General features: G+C 36.2%; 2 protein-coding genes across 2 annotated transcripts in view; one reads left to right on the top strand and one right to left on the bottom strand.

The window, feature by feature from the left end:
- Positions 1 to 343: 343 nt before the first annotated feature.
- LOC107555624 (dynein regulatory complex protein 1-like) lies at positions 344 to 10,817 on the bottom strand. Its single transcript, XM_016238476.1, is given in 17 exon segments — positions 344 to 395; positions 478 to 580; positions 699 to 851; positions 934 to 1,031; positions 1,124 to 1,219; positions 1,559 to 1,648; positions 2,680 to 3,013; positions 3,096 to 3,230; positions 3,589 to 3,728; positions 3,854 to 3,976; positions 4,073 to 4,159; positions 4,331 to 4,420; positions 8,359 to 8,406; positions 8,490 to 8,673; positions 8,774 to 8,886; positions 10,459 to 10,546; positions 10,687 to 10,817. Coding segments are annotated over 17 exon segments (2,052 nt in total). The 3' UTR covers positions 344 to 356.
- A 4,337-nt stretch (positions 10,818 to 15,154) lies between these two features.
- Positions 15,155 to 19,503, top strand: part of paplnb (papilin b, proteoglycan-like sulfated glycoprotein) — a 7,910-nt gene continuing 3,561 nt past the window's right edge. The window contains exons 1-10 of the mRNA XM_016238467.1: positions 15,155 to 15,250; positions 15,343 to 15,396; positions 15,655 to 15,764; positions 15,856 to 15,916; positions 16,000 to 16,102; positions 16,802 to 16,932; positions 17,008 to 17,105; positions 18,212 to 18,413; positions 18,513 to 18,689; positions 18,772 to 18,922. Coding sequence (XP_016093953.1) covers positions 15,343 to 15,396; positions 15,655 to 15,764; positions 15,856 to 15,916; positions 16,000 to 16,102; positions 16,802 to 16,932; positions 17,008 to 17,105; positions 18,212 to 18,413; positions 18,513 to 18,689; positions 18,772 to 18,922 — 1,087 coding nt within the window. The 5' untranslated portion in view covers positions 15,155 to 15,250. The remainder of the gene's footprint in view (positions 15,251 to 15,342; positions 15,397 to 15,654; positions 15,765 to 15,855; positions 15,917 to 15,999; positions 16,103 to 16,801; positions 16,933 to 17,007; positions 17,106 to 18,211; positions 18,414 to 18,512; positions 18,690 to 18,771; positions 18,923 to 19,503) is intronic.

Raw genomic sequence — 19,503 nt, 5'->3', positions numbered from 1 at the left:
GGGACAAACGGAGTGAAACGTTTATTTGTTAGCTTCCTGGCTATCAGAATCAAATTATGATCTGATAGTCCAGTCCATATGAATTGAGAAATAGAACTATCTAGTGTAACAAAAAAGGACTTTGGGATAAAAATAGGGATACATTGAATACATTGAAAAAGATATAAGAATTTAGGGAGCACGTTCATCTTCACACAGTTAATTCTACCTAATAAGGACAAAGGGAGAAGAGACCAACGATGAAAATCCTTTGTGAGACGGCTGAGCAATGGTGAAAAATTATGATGAAACAGATCTGCGAAACACTTTGTCACCTGTACGCCTAAATATTGTTTTATTATTATTTTTTAAGTATATCACATCCTGGTGGGCTGCATCTCTGGCTCAGCACTGGCCTATCAGGAGAAATCAAGTTATATGATTTGAAAACAGCCAAACTGAATTTTAACATATCACGTAACACACTCAGACAGTCACCTTGGAGGTTGTATAAAGATGCAGCAGCTGTCTGAGCTCAGTATTCTGTTGTTGAACATTCTGCGTTTCTGCCAGAAGCTTAGCCCTTTCAGTCAGTACAGTACTGGGAATAAAACATAATTGTTAGTTAATTTCAAAAGTCCAAATATGTAAAGTCCAAATCGAGGTTTTAATTTGGGTGTAGCATGCTATAATTATTGACAACAAAAATGCACACTTACTGGTACTTGTTGAGAGCTGTATCTAGAGCACTCCAGAGCCTGAGTTTGGACTCTGGGATGACATTAGCTATGCATTCCCAGTATGCTGTATCTCCAGAGTCATCTCTCATATCCAACCCCAAAACACTGCTTTTCTGTGAGGCCTGAAGATCACTGGACATAACAACAAATAGTTGATTTTAGGGAATATGTATGACAGCAGAAACGTTTAGGTTTGAAATGCAAGTGCACTGACTGGGGTCTGCAGTATTGGGCGGTAAAATCTTTCAGAGCCACTAGTAGATCATTATGATGGATAAAGTCAGAGGGTTGGTTGTTGGTTGTCTCCTCTTCCTAACAAAAACACAAAAGAGAAATGCAACATATTTCATTTTGTTTCCAGAGTGGCATAGTGAGAGGTTGAGCTGTCATGGATCCACCTTTACCTCCATCAGTTCCCCAGGCTCTCGGCCACGCTGTCTGTAATTCATTAAGAACTCAGCCATTTTATGCACATCGTTCTCACTCTCGATCCCTATTGCCTGTGTGCATAAAAGAAAGAAGAAATCAACTGAGACATCAGACTTTCTGGTTTTTCAGTGGTTCTCAACCTTTTTGACTCCAAGTCTCCCCTTTGTACAAGACAACATTCAAAGCCCCTTCTTTCTAAGCTGATATGTACCTCAGGTACTTTATTTCTGCTGAAATAAAAAATAAAAAGAGGTCTTATTGTAGATCTTTATTTTAGAATTTCTTTAGCATCTTAATTATGCAACTTTATTTAACTTTTTATATTTAACAATTTATAGACTTATTTGGGGCCCTCCTGGAAGTTTGCTGAGGCCCCCCCAGTTGAAAACCACAGGTCTAATTATACTTGCTGTGAAAATGCAATCTAGCTTTATAAGGGACTGTTCATTCTTCTCCAGATGAGACACCAGCTTCAGCAGTTTACTCTCTACAAGAAAACCCTGAAAGAAAGAGAGATAGAATAAGATATTGCAAGAGTTTGCAAATGAAAATGTGGTGACAGAGCAGATATAGTTTCACTTTCACACACAATGGTGATTTATGGATTAGTTTTTTTTTGCTGTCTCCAAAGAGGATTTTGCTTTAACTATTTACAGGGTTTCTGCAGGTTTTATGAAGGTAAAATTAAGTAAAGAAAACTTTTACTGTACCTTCTGATCACATGGTTAAAAAAAATGTATGCTCTTCCTCAGGCTTTTTGTCTTTATTTAATCTTATTTTTCAGTGCAAATGTCTTAAATCAAGATACATTTTATGTGAAGCAAAATGACATAAGATGTTTTTCTGTAAAACTGATCTAAATGAAGTTCATGAATAAAACAAGAACAAATATCAGCTTAATTGAAAGGGAAAACAAGTTTTCATTCCCTATTAGATATTTGTATTGGAAAACAAAATTACTGAGGAAGAATTATTATTATTATTTTTTTTGCAATGTTTGCAACATTTAATGCCATGAATTTATGAATTCACAACTTTAAGATTTTTTTGTGTCTTAATTTGTGGAAAGATAAATTAAGACTTTTAAGACCCACAGAAACCCTGTATTCATAGTGTCTCTTTAATTACTTTTGAAAAGCATTGAAAAGTTAATTGGGCATGTATTTCTCTATTTCAGGCTGGTTTCATACCCTTTCCCTCTTTTATAGATTTAGAGTGTTTTAATTGTTAAAATTGGGAGTTTTTTTTACTTTACACAACAAATATAGGTCTAAAACAACATTATTTTGTCCATATTATGAAAGTCAGTGCGGTGTAGTTTAAACATTATAAAATATATTCTTTCGTGTTCCATAGAAGAAAGAAAGTCATACGGGTATGGAACAACATGAGAGATAGTAAACCCATTTAAGACCATAATAAGATCCTATATTCTAGGATTATGATATATATTTTAATATACGTGAAAGATTTTCAAGAACAATTTTCTAAATATCTCAAACTAATGAATCAGCCACAATCACACACTCACCAATTCGTCACACAGTAGCTCCAGAATTCTCTTCACTGTTCTCCTGTTCACTCCACTACCAGTGTCCTCCAGACCCTCAGATTCCTCCACTGAATCTCCCGTTTCCTCTTGCAGGGTATCTGCAGCTGCCTGTGAGGCCGTCTTGAGGGTCTTATGTTCGATCGGACCGGAGCACTCCATGAAGGGGAGCGGAGGAGACACCCAAGCCAGACCCAGCTGCTGCTCGTGAATTATTCTGTCTGTCTCCAGTGCCCTGTGTGCCAGGGCCTTTACTTCACCTTCACTTATCAACCAGATCTTCTCAAAACGCTCGGCATCCAGCACTGCAAAGTGTCTTTCCAAACACACAAAAACAAGGTTTGCCCTGGGACTGTCTGAATGTCTTTCTAGGTCACGAGGAGAATAAGTGCACTCACCTTGCTTTCTTCTGCATGTCTTTGTACTGTTGTTTGATGCGTGCGTAGTCATTTCTCAGTGATTGTTCCTCTGCTTTAGACTGCTTCTCCTGATTGGCGCATTTAGACTTTAGGTTGTTGAGAATATCTTGCATTCTGGAAAAAAAATCAGGTCAGTTTTAAATTGTATTTCTAAAACTGCAGTTTTACTGCAGTGTGGTGATTACTGATATTATAACCATTTAAAATAACCATTTTCAATTTTTTTTATAATTTTAAAATGTAATATATTTCTATGATGGCAAAGCTGACTTTTAAGCAGCCATTACTCCAGTCTTCATTGTCACATGATTCTTCAGAAATTATTTTAATTTGGTTAAGAAATATTTTGTATTATTAAAATGTCGAAAACAGTAACAGTTTTGATTGAAAAGTAGTTTTAATTTCTTTTAAAAATCGGACCTTAAACTTTTAACGGTAGTGTACCAAGACTAATCTGTAAAAGTTATAATACCTTATAATTTTCCTCTTCAATTGGGATTTTAAGATGGTGTTCTCTTCCTCTCTTTTCTTTAGCACCTCATATTTGTAATCAAGTTTTTCTTCATTCAGATGGCAGTTGAACTTCACCTCTTGTAACTTCTTTCTTAAATTCTACACACACACACACACACAGATAGACACAAATGCAGATTTGTATTTGTACCTATAGCATTACCGTCTCAAGCATATATACAGTTTCAGAGTTATACCCATAATTAAGTCCATATCAAATTCACCTGTACTTCTGTATCCATTTTGATTTTGTCTGTGTTGTATTCTTCAGCTTTCTGAACCCTCAGCTTCTGCAGCAAGTCCTCATGTTCCTCCAGGAGGCTTAAACCCTGCAACATGTTCTTCAGCTGCAAAGAAAGATGCTGTTGTCAAAGTGGGTTCAAACATATTCACATGAAAATCGGTTTCAATCCATGTTGTGTTACTTTTTTTACGTACTGTACCTCTTTCTCGCTTCGTTCCTTCATCTGATGCCCCCATTTCTTCCTGTGTTTGGTTAGCAACGTTCTCCTCTCCTCATCAAACGAGTTCTTTAATGTTTAAAAAAAAAAAATGACACAAAATAGTGTGCATTCATGGCTATGCCATTTTATATAGTGTAGTTGCTCATTTCTTATTAAACCAAACATATAAGAAGAATATTATGAGGGTGGAGTGATAATTTGTATATGGCCTCCAGTCTGCAGGAGGCAGTACAACACCTCAATCTGCTCCAGGTCTTCTCGGTATGACTTTTTTAGACTTGAAATCTGTTCTTCCATCCTCTCAATTATCAGGTCTATGTCTTTAGCCTGTTTTTTCAGGTCCTTCACATAGCAACTGCACAAGTGGCCGAGTGTTGGTACTGCAACCACTGATCTGTAATAGAGAATATCATAGATCAGTGACTGCCAAATATTTAGAACTGACCACATGCTGAAATGATGTATGGTTTATGAATGCATATATTTTATTATATTGTATAGTTATTATTATATATCATATAATATCATTATGGATTGTGTTTATGATTCGTGGAAATTTAATTCCATTTTGTATATTTAGTAATTTTATATATGTAAACATACCTGGCAATAAAAACTCATTCTGATTCTGAAAAGAACAAAAGGTATGAGTATAATAATGATTCTAACATAACACTAAGCCAAACACCAAAATACAACTAACTTACATGTGTATGTACAGCCACACATACATACATACATACATACATACATACATACATATAAAATTTCATTTCCATTTTGTATGTTGAAGTACAGAAATAACTCAAATAAAACTAAAACTTAATAAAAAGCCTATATAGACATAAAAAAAAACTAATAAACTGACAACATTGCCACAACTGTAACTAAAACTAAAATAGATAACTAATACAAATGAAAGTACATTAGTTTATCAGTAATCCTAAAAAAATAACACTAAGCCAAACACACATGCTAAAATAACAACAACTTACAGACACACAGTAAGAAATGGTTATAAAAAACTGAAACAGAAGTGGAAAGAGGAGAGATAAAAAGCGATACTTGTGTCCTTTGCTGGTGTCTCTGCCCGGTGGAGTCGATGGTCTTTACACTCTTCGGTCTTGACACGACCGCAGCCACGCCCACTTCCGTGGTAAACTAAGCTTCTTTTTAATTCGTTTAACAAAACTCAAATTGAATTCAGCTGAACACACTTTCCTGTTTATCCCAACAAATGGCCAAGCAAAGCGCACGACACTGACAAGGTACGCGAATTTAGGCCTATATTTATATTTATGCATGTATATATGCATTTATTTTTAATATATGCATTTTAAATATATTATATTTAACATATGTATAATCTAATATATTTAAAATGCATATATTAAAATATGCATACAAAACTGAATTAAATATATACTGTTTATACCAATATAAATACATACATAAAATAATAATAATAAAATATATGTTTTTAAGTTAATAATAGAATATGTTTGAATGTAGTTTGTCATATAGGTTATTTATTGTATTTTTATAATTGAATTAATTAATTTGTATTTAATAATTTATGCATTTAGCAGACACTTTTATCCAAAGCGACTTACAGTGCATTCAGGCTATACATTTTTTTTACCAGTATGTACATTTTTAATATGTTTAAAAATATTTTACATAGAAAATATGTATATATTTAAATATATTTATGCCAAACAAAAAAAAAAAATATATTTATGTCCTATGGGGAAAACAAGAACAAACAGTAAGAATTGCAGGGCCATAACTCACAAAAAAGTACTACATGTCAGCAGCGTCTTAGCAGCAGCAGCTGTGTTTTTAGCAGCAGTGATGTTTGTGTAACAAGCTGAATGTGGCAATAATTTGGGCAAGCTGTCTTTATGGCTTTCTCTCTGTGTCTCTCTTTTGTTTGCAGTCTCTGATTCCTGATAACTTTTGCTGGACTAGCTTGTGTCTAGCTTTACTTGTGCACCTGACTGTGCCATCAGATTAAAAGACTATGCATGAAACTTTAACCTGATGTTACATTCTTTGTTTTATAGCTGCGAGCTCAATTCTCTTGCTCTACAAATTAGCATTTTGCTCATCTATTACAATAGAAACCGATTTGATCAGATTGATCTTTTGGAGAGTATTAGCCTCTAAAGTGAGAAGGACTGGCAGTGTACTGAATAAGCAGTCACACAGTCTGGGGCTAAAGTACTTGTGTTGGCATGGTAATCCCCTTAGGGATTTTAGTGGCTTAACCTTTAGCAAGGCACACTTTTACCTTTGCTTGACTGATCGTTAGGCATTGTGAGCAGAAGATTCTGCACATCAATCAACCAAAGGTCTCCTTTCTTTAGGTGTAATGTGCAATTGTGTGTGTGTGTGTGCATGCATGTTTTTAGGGATGTGTTCTGTTTAATAAAGAGGATTACCATCTAGAAAATAACAGAATGTCCTTTGGATCAGTGGTTTTCACAACCCAAAAATGGGTAGAAGGTCTGTCACAATGGAGATAAACAATACTGAATACGATGCAACTAATTTGAGGGGAGGAGAAAACACTTTTCATATAGTTGTTGATGATAACAAAGGTGGTTGATTCATCCAATCAAACTCTACAGTATTTTTGGCATTAATGCATCGGTCACTTTGTAATATGGCTGGTATATTAATAAAATATTTAGCTATTAGATGTTGGATGGGAAATTACATTTATACCACGTTTTTCTTTTCTTTTTAGGAGTTTTAGATTTAGTTAACAAAAACAATACAGGTATTGGATTGACACTTGATGTCCATTGTAAAATCAGTAACCTAAGCCAAAATTAGCCAAAGACCACTGATGTCTATATAGAAACAAAAAAGAGAGAGAGAGAGAGTAGAAGGGAGAAGGAGACAGAGGTGAGACAAGGAGGGGATTAAACAAACTGGATTTATTTAAAACGGACACTATTAGACAGAGTGCATTCAGTAGGAGGATTTCAGTCTGTGTTTGCCTGTGTCTATATCCTTTTTCCTCTTGTTTCTTTTAGGAATATTATACAAACCCTAAGTGCAAAAATCAACTGAACAGTATGACGCAGCGGCAGGAGAAGCTGGAGTCTCTGATGAGGAGTATGGAGGTCCTGCTGAGGGAGGTGGAGCAGCTACGTGGGCACTGTGGCCATTACAACCTGGAGCTGAGTCGCCACATCATGGAGCTCCGCCTGGAGAACAGAATACTGACTGACAAATACAACGCCCTTGACAAGGAGCTGCAGGAGGCCTTGGAGACCATCGAGGACCTCCAAGACACCAAGTACGCTTTGGATGCCAAAGAAAGGCAAGCTGAGAAGCTCAACCGACAGCTCTGATAAAACTACAGGAGACAGTTTTTACACTTTTTTTTAAGGGTAATCAACATACGAATGACTTCTAGTTGTCTCTGCATATTAAGATGAGATACAAGGAAACATCCAGAAAATGACATGCCTGAAATTTTATTGAACTCCCTTACGAATTGTTACACAATGCATCCTGTTGATGCAACTTCATTGTCTCCATAAGTAGTATACGTGGTGTCTGGATCTTAGTTGTTGGGGTGGAAGTGAAGCCAATCCTTTAGGTAAAATTGGTACAGTGGGTCTGCATTCTCCTTCACAATGACAGCTACCGTCTGTCATTTTGGTTGCTGAAAAGTGACAGGGACTAAAATAACAGCTTAGAGGAATGAATGTCACAAAGCTCTTCCACCCCTATGATTTAATACTATATGTTTTGTGGTACTAAGAGGAACATCTGTGGTTAGAACATTGAAAAGAGCCTCACTGTGAGATCTGTCACACAATAATGTTCTCTCTCTCTTTCTAAAAAATATTTTGGGCTTCTGGCCCCATTAAAAAAATAGTTCTCCCAAAAAATGAACATTTGCTGAAACTGTTCTGACCCTCAGGTCATCCAAGATTCTTCCTGTGTTTCGTTAGCAATATTCTCCTCTCCTCATCAAACGAGTTCTTTAATGTTTAAAAAAAAAATTATGACACAAAATAGTGTGCATTCATGGTTATGCCATTTTATATAGTGTAGTTGCTCATTTCTTATTAAACCAAACATATAAGAAGAATATTATGAGGGTGGAGTGATAATTTGTATATGGCCTCCAGTCTGCAGGAGGCAGTACAACACCTCAATCTGCTCCAGGTCTTCTCGTATGACTTTTTTAGACTTGAAATCTGTTCTTCCATCCTCTCAATTATCAGGTCTATGTCTTTAGCCTGTTTTTTCAGGTCCTTCACATAGCGATCATCACTTGCCTTCAGCTCCTATACAAAAAACACTCTTATTTACCCTTGATTTATAGTCATTTATATGTTTTTGCATGTATTTGTTGCAGACTGAAGCTCACCTGCTGTAGCTCACTGATCAGTTTATTCTTGTCCGCTACAATCTGTTCACAGAGTTGTTGCTGGCTGTTCAGAGCATCTCTTAGATCCAGTGGGGTCTGTTTCATTTTAGCATCCGTCCATTTGCGAGTGATCTCCTCAAACTTTTCCTGGCTGGACTTGGCCTCGTTTTCCAGCTTATCTCTCCTTATAGAATCAAATTATACATTTTTAGTGTGAATACAAACTTTACAGAGATACAATTTCAAAGACTTATAGACAGAGGGAAGTGTTTCATTGCATGTACCTCAGTCGACATGCCTCCTCTAGCCCTGTTCTCCAGTCAGAATCTCTGGCATCTACAGCTACCTGAATGTTGGTCACCAACTCTAGACCATCACTTTGTAATTTTGTCATGTGCTGTAAAAAGAGCAGAGAAAAGTGAAAATCATGATCTACCTCACACACTATGTGCACAATATTCAGTATTTAAAAGCTACAGTATTTGTTCGTCTAATATTTCTTATCATAATATCAGTGTTGGGAAGGTTCTTTTGGAAATGTAATAGGTTACATATTACATATTAGATTGGGTAACTTAATAAGTAGTGTTTATCCCTCAATTACTTTATTAATGTAACTAATTACAATTGATTACTTTTTGATTACTTTTCTACATTTCTAATGTTTTCAACTGTTAATCATTTTCAAACATGTAAACCAGACATGCTTAACCTTACAGTATTACTCAACACTGATTACTGTCAGACTTTCATATGTCTTAATCGCTTGAATTAAGGTTATAATAATTCAATTTTAAACCGCAACCACCACAAAATGAGACTTACTTTGAGATCATTCTGAGGTTAAATACTGATTTAAAACCATAACAAGAAATAGTTTAGTAGCTGTGATTCTGTTTTTGAAATCAAATCTTTGCATAGTTATGACAGGAAACGCTGGCATCTAACAACGGCTTGGAAAAGCAGTTAGGCTAATCTTAAAAAAATAAAGCATACACAAACCCAAATAGGAAATTAAACGGATATCAAATAATAATGTGTCATATTATGTGTCCTAAACTCCTGAAACATTTGTATATCATATTTTAGAGCAGTCACTGCAATTTATGAAAGAAATCAATTCAATCTGTATGTGGTTTTGTGTGAAAAACAATCCAGATGTAACCTCCTTTGTAATCGTTAACATTTTCATAAGTAACTGTAAATTAATTACACATTTTTTTTCTCAGTAACTGTAACTGATTACAATTACATTTATTTTGTCAATAAATTAGGCTACGTAATTTAGTTACATGTAACTAGTTACTCCCCAACACTGTATAATATAATATAATATAATATAATATAATATAATATAATATATAGGAAGAAAAGCAAGACGTTCCATTTGAAAAATATATTTAAATGCAGACGACTGACCCTTTTACATTTCTCCACTTCCTTCTGACTTTTCCGTATCTCTTCTTTAATATCCTGCTTTTCCTGGGAATCTTCGCCAAGCTCTTGACTGCAAAATAATTCAATATGTATTTCATTGCGCGTATAAAAAAAATCTATAATAAGATACCGAAAGATCTGAGAATGCCAGGTTTATTGCTAACTAATGAAACAAGGTACCGAGCTAATGAACTCGAGATGAATGTTTACCGTGTTTTGGCCTCATTTCGTGCGGCTATGCGGAGGCGACGGGCGGTAATTCTCTCCTCTGGGTTTTTAGACTCGATAGATGGTCCAGATTCGTCTACCTCTTCCCTATAATATAATATAATATAATATAATATAATATAATATAATATAATATAATATAATATAATATAATATAATATAATATAATATAATATATTACTCCCCAACACTGTATAATATAATATAATATAATATAATATAATATAATATAATATAATATAATATATAGGAAGAAAAGCAAGACGTTCCATTTGAAAAATATATTTAAATGCAGACGACTGACCCTTTTACATTTCTCCACTTCCTTCTGACTTTTCCGTATCTCTTCTTTAATATCCTGCTTTTCCTGGGAATCTTCGCCAAGCTCTTGACTGCAAAATAATTCAATATGTATTTCATTGCGCGTATAAAAAAAATCTATAATAAGATACCGAAAGATCTGAGAATGCCAGGTTTATTGCTAACTAATGAAACAAGGTACCGAGCTAATGAACTCGAGATGAATGTTTACCGTGTTTTGGCCTCATTTCGTGCGGCTATGCGGAGGCGACGGGCGGTAATTCTCTCCTCTGGGTTTTTAGACTCGATAGATGGTCCAGATTCGTCTACCTCTTCCCCTGCAAAAGGTTCGGGTTGCTACATTTTCAGTTGCGTTAATAACCACTACTCCACGAAATATAACACAGCGCGATGAATGAGAGAGTATTGTTTACAATAGCGTTGCTATGATACTGCACAAGTGGCCGAGTGTTGGTACTGCAACCACTGATCTGTAATAGAGAATATCATAGATCAGTGACTGCCAAATATTTAGAACTGACCACATGCTGAAATGATGTATGGTTTATGAATGCATATATTTTATTATATTGTATAGTTATTATTATATATCATATAATATACATAATATAATAGCATTATGGATTGTGTTTATGATTCATGAATATTTAATTCCGTTTTGTATATTTAGTCATTTTATATATGCATTTAGGCCTATATTTATATTTATGCATGTATATATGCATTTATTTTTAATATATGCATTTTAAATATATTATATTTAACATATGTATAATCTAATATATTTAAAATGCATGTATTAAAATATGCATACAAAACTGAATTAAATATATACTGTTTATACCAATATAAATACATACATAAAATAATAATAATAAAATATATGTTTTTAAGTTAATAATGGAATATGTTTGAATGTAGTTTGGCATATAGGTTATTTATTGTATTTTTATAATTGAATTAATTAATTTTTATTTAATAATTTATGCATTTAGCAGACACTTTTATCCAAAGCGACTTACAGTGCATTCAGGTTATAATTTTATTACCAGTATGTACATTTTTTATATGTTTAAAAATATTTTACATAGAAAATATGTCTATATTTAAATATATTTATATATTTATGTCCTATGGGGAAAACAAGAACAAACAGTAAGAATTGCAGGGCCATAACTCACAAAAAAGTACTACATGTCAGCAGCGTCTTAGCAGCAGCAGCTGTGTTTTTAGCAGCAGTGATGTTTGTGTAACAAGCTGAATGTGGCAATAATTTGGGCAAGCTGTCTTTATGGCTTTCTCTCTGTGTCTCTCTTTTGTTTGCAGTCTCTGATTCCTGATAACTTTTGCTGGACTAGCTTGTGTCTAGCTTTACTTGTGCACCTGACTGTGCCATCAGATTAAAAGACTATGCATGAAACTTTAACCTGATGTTACATTCTTTGTTTTATAGCTGCGAGCTCAATTCTCTTGCTCTACAAATTAGCATTTTGCTCATCTATTACAATAGAAACCGATTTGATCAGATTGATCTTTTGGAGAGTATTAGCCTCTAAAGTGAGAAGGACTGGCAGTGTACTGAATAAGCAGTCACACAGTCTGGGGCTAAAGTACTTGTGTTGGCATGGTAATCCCCTTAGGGATTTTAGTGGCTTAACCTTTAGCAAGGCACACTTTTACCTTTGCTTGACTGATCGTTAGGCATTGTGAGCAGAAGATTCTGCACATCAATCAACCAAAAGTCTCCTTTCTTTAGGTGTAATGTGCAATTGTGTGTGTGTGTGTGTGTGTGCATGCATGTTTTTAGGGATGTGTTCTGTTTAATAAAGAGGATTACCATCTAGAAAATAACAGAATGTCCTTTGGATCAGTGGTTTTCACAACCCAAAAATGGGTAGAAGGTCTGTCACAATGGAGATAAACAATACTGAATACGATGCAACTAATTTGAGGGGAGGAGAAAACACTTTTCATATAGTTGTTGATGATATGTGTGTGTGTGTGCATGCATGTTTTTAGGGATGTGTTCTGTTTAATAAAGAGGATTACCATCTAGAAAATAACAGAATGTCCTTTGGATCAGTGGTTTCACAACCCAAAAATGGGTAGAAGGTCTGTCACAATGGAGATAAACAATACTGAATACAATGCAACTAATTTGAGGGGAGGAGAAAACACTTTTCATATAGTTGTTGATGATAACAAAGGTGGTTGATTCATCCAATCAAACTCTACAGTATTTTTGGCATTAATGCATCTGTCACTTTGTAATATGGCTGGTATATTAATAAAATATTTAGCTATTAGATGTTGGATGGGGAATTACATTTATACCACGTTTTTCTTTTCTTTTTAGGAGTTTTAGATTTAGTTAACAAAAACAATACAGGTATTGGATTGACACTTGATGTCCATTGTAAAATCAGTAACCTAAGCCAAAATTAGCCAAAGACCACTGATGTCTATATAGAAACGAAAGAGAGAGAGAGAGAGAGTAGAAGGTAGAAGGAGAAAGAGGTGAGACAAGGAGGGGATTAAACAAACTGGATTTGTTTAAAACGGACACTATTAGACAGAGACGCGTCGGAGGATTTCAGTCTGTGTTTGCCTGTGTCTATATCCTTTTTCCTCTTGTTTCTTTTAGGAATATTATACAAACCCTAAGTGCAAAAATCAACTGAACAGTATGACGCAGCGGCAGGAGAAGCTGGAGTCTCTGATGAGGAGTATGGAGGTCCTGCTGAGGGAGGTGGAGCAGCTACGTGGGCACTGTGGCCATTACAACCTGGAGCTGAGTCGCCACATCATGGAGCTCCGCCTGGAGAACAGAATACTGACTGACAAATACAACGCCCTTGACAAGGAGCTGCAGGAGGCCTTGGAGACCATCGAGGACCTCCAAGACACCAAGTACGCTTTGGATGCCAAAGAAAGGCAAGCTGAGAAGCTCAACCGACAGCTCTGATAAAGCTACAGTTTTTACACTTTTTTAAGGGTAATCAACATACGAATGACTTATAGTTGTCTCTGCATATTAAGATGAGATACAAGGAAACATCCAGAAAATGACATGCCTGAAATTTGATTGAACTCCCTTACGAATTGTTACACAATGCATCCTGTTGATCCAACTTCATTGTCTCCATAAGTAGTATACGTGGTGTCTGGATCTTAGTTGTTGGGGTGGAAGTGAAGCCAATCCTTTAGGTAAAATTGGTACAGTGGGTCTGCATTCTCCTTCACAATGACAGCTACCGTCTGTCATTTTGGTTGCTGAAAAGTGACAGGGACTAAAATAACAGCTTAGAGGAATGAATGTCACAAAGCTCTTCCACCCCTATGATTTAATACTATATGTTTTGTGGTACTAAGAGGAACATCTGTGGTTAGAACATTGAAAAGAGCCTCACTGTGAGATCTGTCACACAATACACATACAATAATGTTCTCTCTCTCTTTCTAAAAAATATTTTGGGCTTCTGGCCCCATTAAAGGAATAGTTCTCCCAAAAATGAACATTTGCTGAAACTGTTCTGACCCTCAGGTCATCCAAGTTGTAGGTGCATTTGTTTGTTTTTTGGAATCAATTTGGAGAAATGTAGCATTACATCACTTGCTCACCAATGGATCCACTTGCAGTGAATGGGTGCCGTCAGAATGAGAGATCAGACAGCTGATAAAATAATCCACAAGTAATCCGTATGACTCCAGTACGTCAGTTAATGTCTTGTGAAGTCAAAAGCTGTGTGTTTGTAGAAACAAAATGTTGGGGCAAAATTAAATAACTCTCATCAGCATAAGAGACAAACTCACTCTCAGTGTCTTTTAAAGGTTTTATTCTTTGCAAAGAAGGTCAAACACCATACAGGATACAAATCGCTGCAGAGTGTGACAAGGAAGGGAGGGCAAGCCTCCGCTTTATATCTCTTCTCCAAGTCAAGGTTACAAACTCTTAACAGCTGTATTTTCCATACATGGACAGAAAGTCAAAAACACAATATTATATCATACTTCTAAAGATCGGTTCCCCCTATATTTAGGACCTAGATGACCCCTCAGGTCACGGGCAGATGCCTATGGGTCTCCCAGTTATCCTCCCATATGCCCCATATGGTTCTGTGGACCCTTTATCACCCATATATCTTCCTCTTAAGTCCGAAATCCATCCCTCATTGTGACTACACAGCAGTTTCAAGAAAACACATGCACTATTTTATGTTCCATAAGCACATATGTTCACACAGAAGTCAATAGAAATGAATTTTTCCACCAAACAAAACAAATTTTTAATTTTCTTGGGGTGAAATATTCCTTTACTAGACCGGTCAAATTGTATCTTTCTGTTAAACTGATTTGAAAAATGCATTGTGAAAAATGCTATATAAACATGACCTTTGATCTTTCTTCTAGAAGACTGCAAAATGATTGAATGAAGATTTAAATTACACCAAAATGTCTAAATAAACATGTTGTGTAGAACTCAATCTGTTTTTCATTTTTGCCAAAGTAATCAATAAGTGTGATTAAGGTTTTAAACTAAATTAAATTTGTGTAGTAGTCACCGATTCATTTCCCCTTTATCATGATAAGATTCCTGCATGATTTTCTCCCAAGAGGGGTTCATTGTAACCTGATATGAGTAGTGTGTATTGGTAAGTTTGTGTACATGTGCACAAAGGCAGAGCTATTCACTCCTGAGTGAATGGACATCTGCGTTACAACTCTCTCGCTGTGACTGGGTGAACTTGGGATATTCGAAGTAACACACTGAGAAGGTAAGTGACCACTCATCATAGAAGTCTGAATAATTTGTGTTCAGCAAAAACGTAGAAATGTATTAAAATAATGTATGATTTGTATCTTGAAGATGATGCTCCACTCTCTTTTCGGGATCCTGTGCTTGATCTCTGCAGTTCTCTGTGTGAGTAACACAAAAATGAAACACGTGCTTAAGACATAGTATAAATTATTGCAGAAATGACTACTATAATCAGATTTGAGATCTTTAGTAAATCAGTCATCAGATCTACTACATTTGTGTTCACATCTGTGCTCTTTGTGCCTATGTTTTTATCTAAAGCAATTCCCCATGGATGTTTAGGTGATTAATGGAAAATGGTATGATCTATGTCAGATTGAAATTTGTCCCCACCATGATAGATATTGTGTTTGGTTATAGGTGAGGCAGCCGTCTAATGATTACTGGGGTGAATATGGCCCGTACGGAGCCTGCAGCCGCACCTGTGGCACTGGAGTAGCAGTGAGAACCAGGGTCTGCAACACTATGAGGTAGGTGAATGTGTGTGTTTAGTACATTTGAAACCTTTTCTTTATAAGAACCCTTTTCTTCATAACTCAGTCTCTATTTTTCAATATTAAGGACGGATGGTGGGCACAATTGCTTTGGACTATCCAAGTCCTACAAACTCTGTAACACACAGGTAAACAACTTAACACCCCAAAAAATGCTCAAACTCTATGTTTAAAAAAAACAACATTTCTATGACTTTTGTCCTCTATAAAGGAATGCCCTGTTGGATCTAGAGATTTCCGTGAAGAACAGTGTTCTCATTTTGACCGAATGGAGTTCCAGGGAAAACGTTACACGTGGCAGCCATACTATGGAGGTAGAAAATTACACAAAGCATTGACTAAATAACATTTTATCGATTATGCAGTTTTTATATGAGGAACTAAAGATGTTTTGTAAGTGTATTTGTGTTTATGAGCTGCAACAGCTACTATTTTTAAGGTAGGGAGCTGAATTAAAAATTAAATAATAAATAAATGCATACATTTCATTTCATATATTTATTTATTATTTATTTATATATATTTAATTTATTTAATATATTAAAGGTTGATTTCAGAGACTATAACTTGAATGAATAGATCTCATCCCACTGCAATTTTCTTGTTTTAATAATAAACCTTATTAAATTTGGTTATATTTACACATAAATATTTAAATATATATATATTTGCCTTTTATAAAATAATCAGGTTTTAAGGATTTTTGGAAATTTAAAAAAAATGAAAAACATAAAAATATTTACTGATTAAGAAAAATTATTTGTTGTTTAAAAGATTATTACGCAGCGGCTTAAATTGGGGCTTTAATTTCTTAAATGACAACGAGTGAAAGACTTTTGTGCAGAAATTAAGTGTTTAACATGTAATTCGATATAATCAGTTGTTAAGTTAGAAAATTCTGGAAGCTTTCACATGTTTTCATGGTCAAAAACCTTCCTCGGGCAGTTCAGTGCACTGGTGTCCCAAGATGAGGCTCTTTATATAATCACATGACCTGTTGTGTTTTGGCCCAGCTTCAAACCCATGTGAGCTGGTGTGTGTGCCCAGAGGAGAGAACTTCTTCTACCGTCACAGACCTGCTGTGGTGGACGGCACACCATGCTACGTGGGCCGCAGAGACTTTTGTGTGGAGGGAGTCTGCAGAGTACGTGTACACTGACTACAGCACAAAACCACACACACAAACAGTTTATTCTAACACCCTTATCTTTGCTGAAAGGCGGTGAGCCATGGGGAGATTGTGGGTTTTGAGGATCACTCTCTTCCTGTCACCTCTAGACGTGGCACTGGAGCTGCTGCCCTTCTGGTCACCTACAGGTAATTTATGTACAATTTTATGCATGTGGGATATGTGTATGCATGTAAAATGAAACATATGTATATGTGTATGCTTGCATACTTCTTTTGAAAGATACTTCTTTGTTTATATAGTTTTTTCAGGACTTTCTGTTGTTTTTGATTTGCTTGTTTTTGTTTATTATATTATATTATATTACAGACTGTGTGTTTTTCAGTCACTTTCTGCAGGTGACACTGATATGTCAGTAGAAGGCGATAAGTGACTGTCTTTATGAGTATCAACTGATTGTTTTAAAAAGCTGATTCAGTCAAGCATAGGTCTCTGGAGGACAGTAATGGGAGTTACCAGATTGGTGGGCGAGAGCAAAATGGAGGGCCGTTTTCGACTGCGTTACCTGATTTGCTCAGGTCAGAGTGACAGTTGTGTTAAGGGGTGTGGTCTAGTAAGGGGTGTCATTTTTATTGCAATATTTTAGAAACACCCACAAGCTTAGAAATGCCCACTTTTGTTCTTCAAAGACCTCATATTTGATTCAGTCAGGAACAAAACAAGTATAATTAAACTGATTTGTTTCAAAATACTGATTCATTCAAGAACAAAAACAATACTGAATTCAGAACTGCATATTAAAATGCTAATTTGACCATATTGTTATATGGCAGAAATCATGAGAGTGTTCTGGTAGGCAATGTGTTGCTGTGAATTCTGCTCACATCTTTATGAGCGAGTCATTGAATCATTCATGCAGTCGATTCCCTCAAGCAAGCTGATTCATTCAGGAACAAAACACTGCTACTGCGTATTTTCCTGCTGCTGCTTATTTAGAGATATTTTTGTTGGTGGAACAGAAAGAAAACAGAAACAAACTGTTTCATTTTGAATAGTTATGTACTCTTAATTTTATTTAGTAGTTAGCACCTTATTTGTAATATTGTCTATTTCTTTTTTCTTGTCATTACTTGTTTAGTGTATAATGCTTTGCAATATTGTATGTTAACAAATTAGGGCTGTCAAATCAATTAATCGTGATTAATCGCAACCAAAATTGGATCGATTCAACAGCCATAAAACAAATATAAAGTGCTTCAAAATTCAAATAAAGTGTGACTGATTGTGTTTGTAGGTACACATACAGCACCTTTTCAGAGTGTTCACTGCACTGCGGTGGAGGAGTGCAGACCCGTAGTGTGTACTGTATTAATGAGAGAACATCAGCAATGGTCGATGGATCTCATTGCACTGCACAAGGCCTCAGGAAACCAGCTTCCCAGAAGGCCTGCAACGAGCACCGCTGTGCCGAGTACAGTGTCGGTCCCTTTGGTGATGTATGCAGTTATTTCATTAATATCGACTCATGCTCTCACACAGGTGTTGCTCTGTTATTTCTAACTTTGATTGTTGTTCTATTCTCTTGTTTCCTCCAGTGTTCGGTGACGTGTGGTGAGGGACAGCAGACACGAGAGGTGTTCTGTGTTGGGGGCAGAGGAGAGCGCATCCCTGAGCACCACTGCAGGGGTCTCACACGCCCACATGATGCCAGATCCTGTCAGAGATCAGCTTGCCACAAACTTTTTAGATACTATATCAATGACTTCAGCCTGGTGAGAGAAGGAAGGAGAGGAAGGGCGTAAAGGAGAAATCCAATCAGTTTTAAGCATATACCTCTCTCCCTGTCTCCTTCAGTGTTCTCGTAGCTGTGGAACTGGTACTCGCGAGCGCAGAGTGGTTTGCATGGATTTGGATCGCAATCAGTATCCAGATGAAAGATGTTCTGCTTTCTCTAGACCTCATGCTGCGGAGAACTGCAACACACAGCCCTGCCCTGGTGCACAAAGTGAGTTTCTTCATGGTCATTGACTGTGTTTGTATACACGTTTTTGAAAGAAGAATTAATGTTCCCTTTCATGGGAACTTCGAACTGCGTCCTCTAGGGATCGCTATGGGGAACGCCTCGTCGTGACCCGTGTCTGAAGCATACATTGAAAAAACACCAACTCGTTGGCCGGCGACAGCCATGACGTCACTACCGGTGCGACTATAGTATAAATAGGCACCGGGAGATACACATCGTTCTCTTCTTCGTCTTCATTGACTGTTTTGTTTGAAGTGTGCATTTCTGTGGTAAGAGCGATCTCTATTTATCTCATTATGGTGAGCACTAGCAGAGGGCAAAGAAGCTGAGGCTGAGCCTTCCCAATCCTCCTGCCCTGCGTATGATGAGCTTTTGGAAATTATGGATCGCGCCACGGCAGGCTTTACTTGCCGTGAAGCGGGTGAAGAAAGTTACGTCGCGAAATATCTCGATGAACGTTATTTTTCTGGCCATAAACCCTCCAGCTCAGGTGAGCCTTCCTTTCTTCCTGTTTTTCATATAAAGATTGAGAAGGAATGGAAGAGGCCATTTTTTCTTCACGC

The sequence above is a fragment of the Sinocyclocheilus grahami genome, unplaced genomic scaffold (genome assembly GCF_001515645.1).
Source record: "Sinocyclocheilus grahami isolate Dianchi unplaced genomic scaffold, SAMN03320097.WGS_v1.1 scaffold540.1, whole genome shotgun sequence".
Lineage (NCBI taxonomy): Eukaryota > Metazoa > Chordata > Actinopteri > Cypriniformes > Cyprinidae > Sinocyclocheilus > Sinocyclocheilus grahami.
This window is presented reverse-complemented; position numbering and strand designations above follow the sequence as displayed.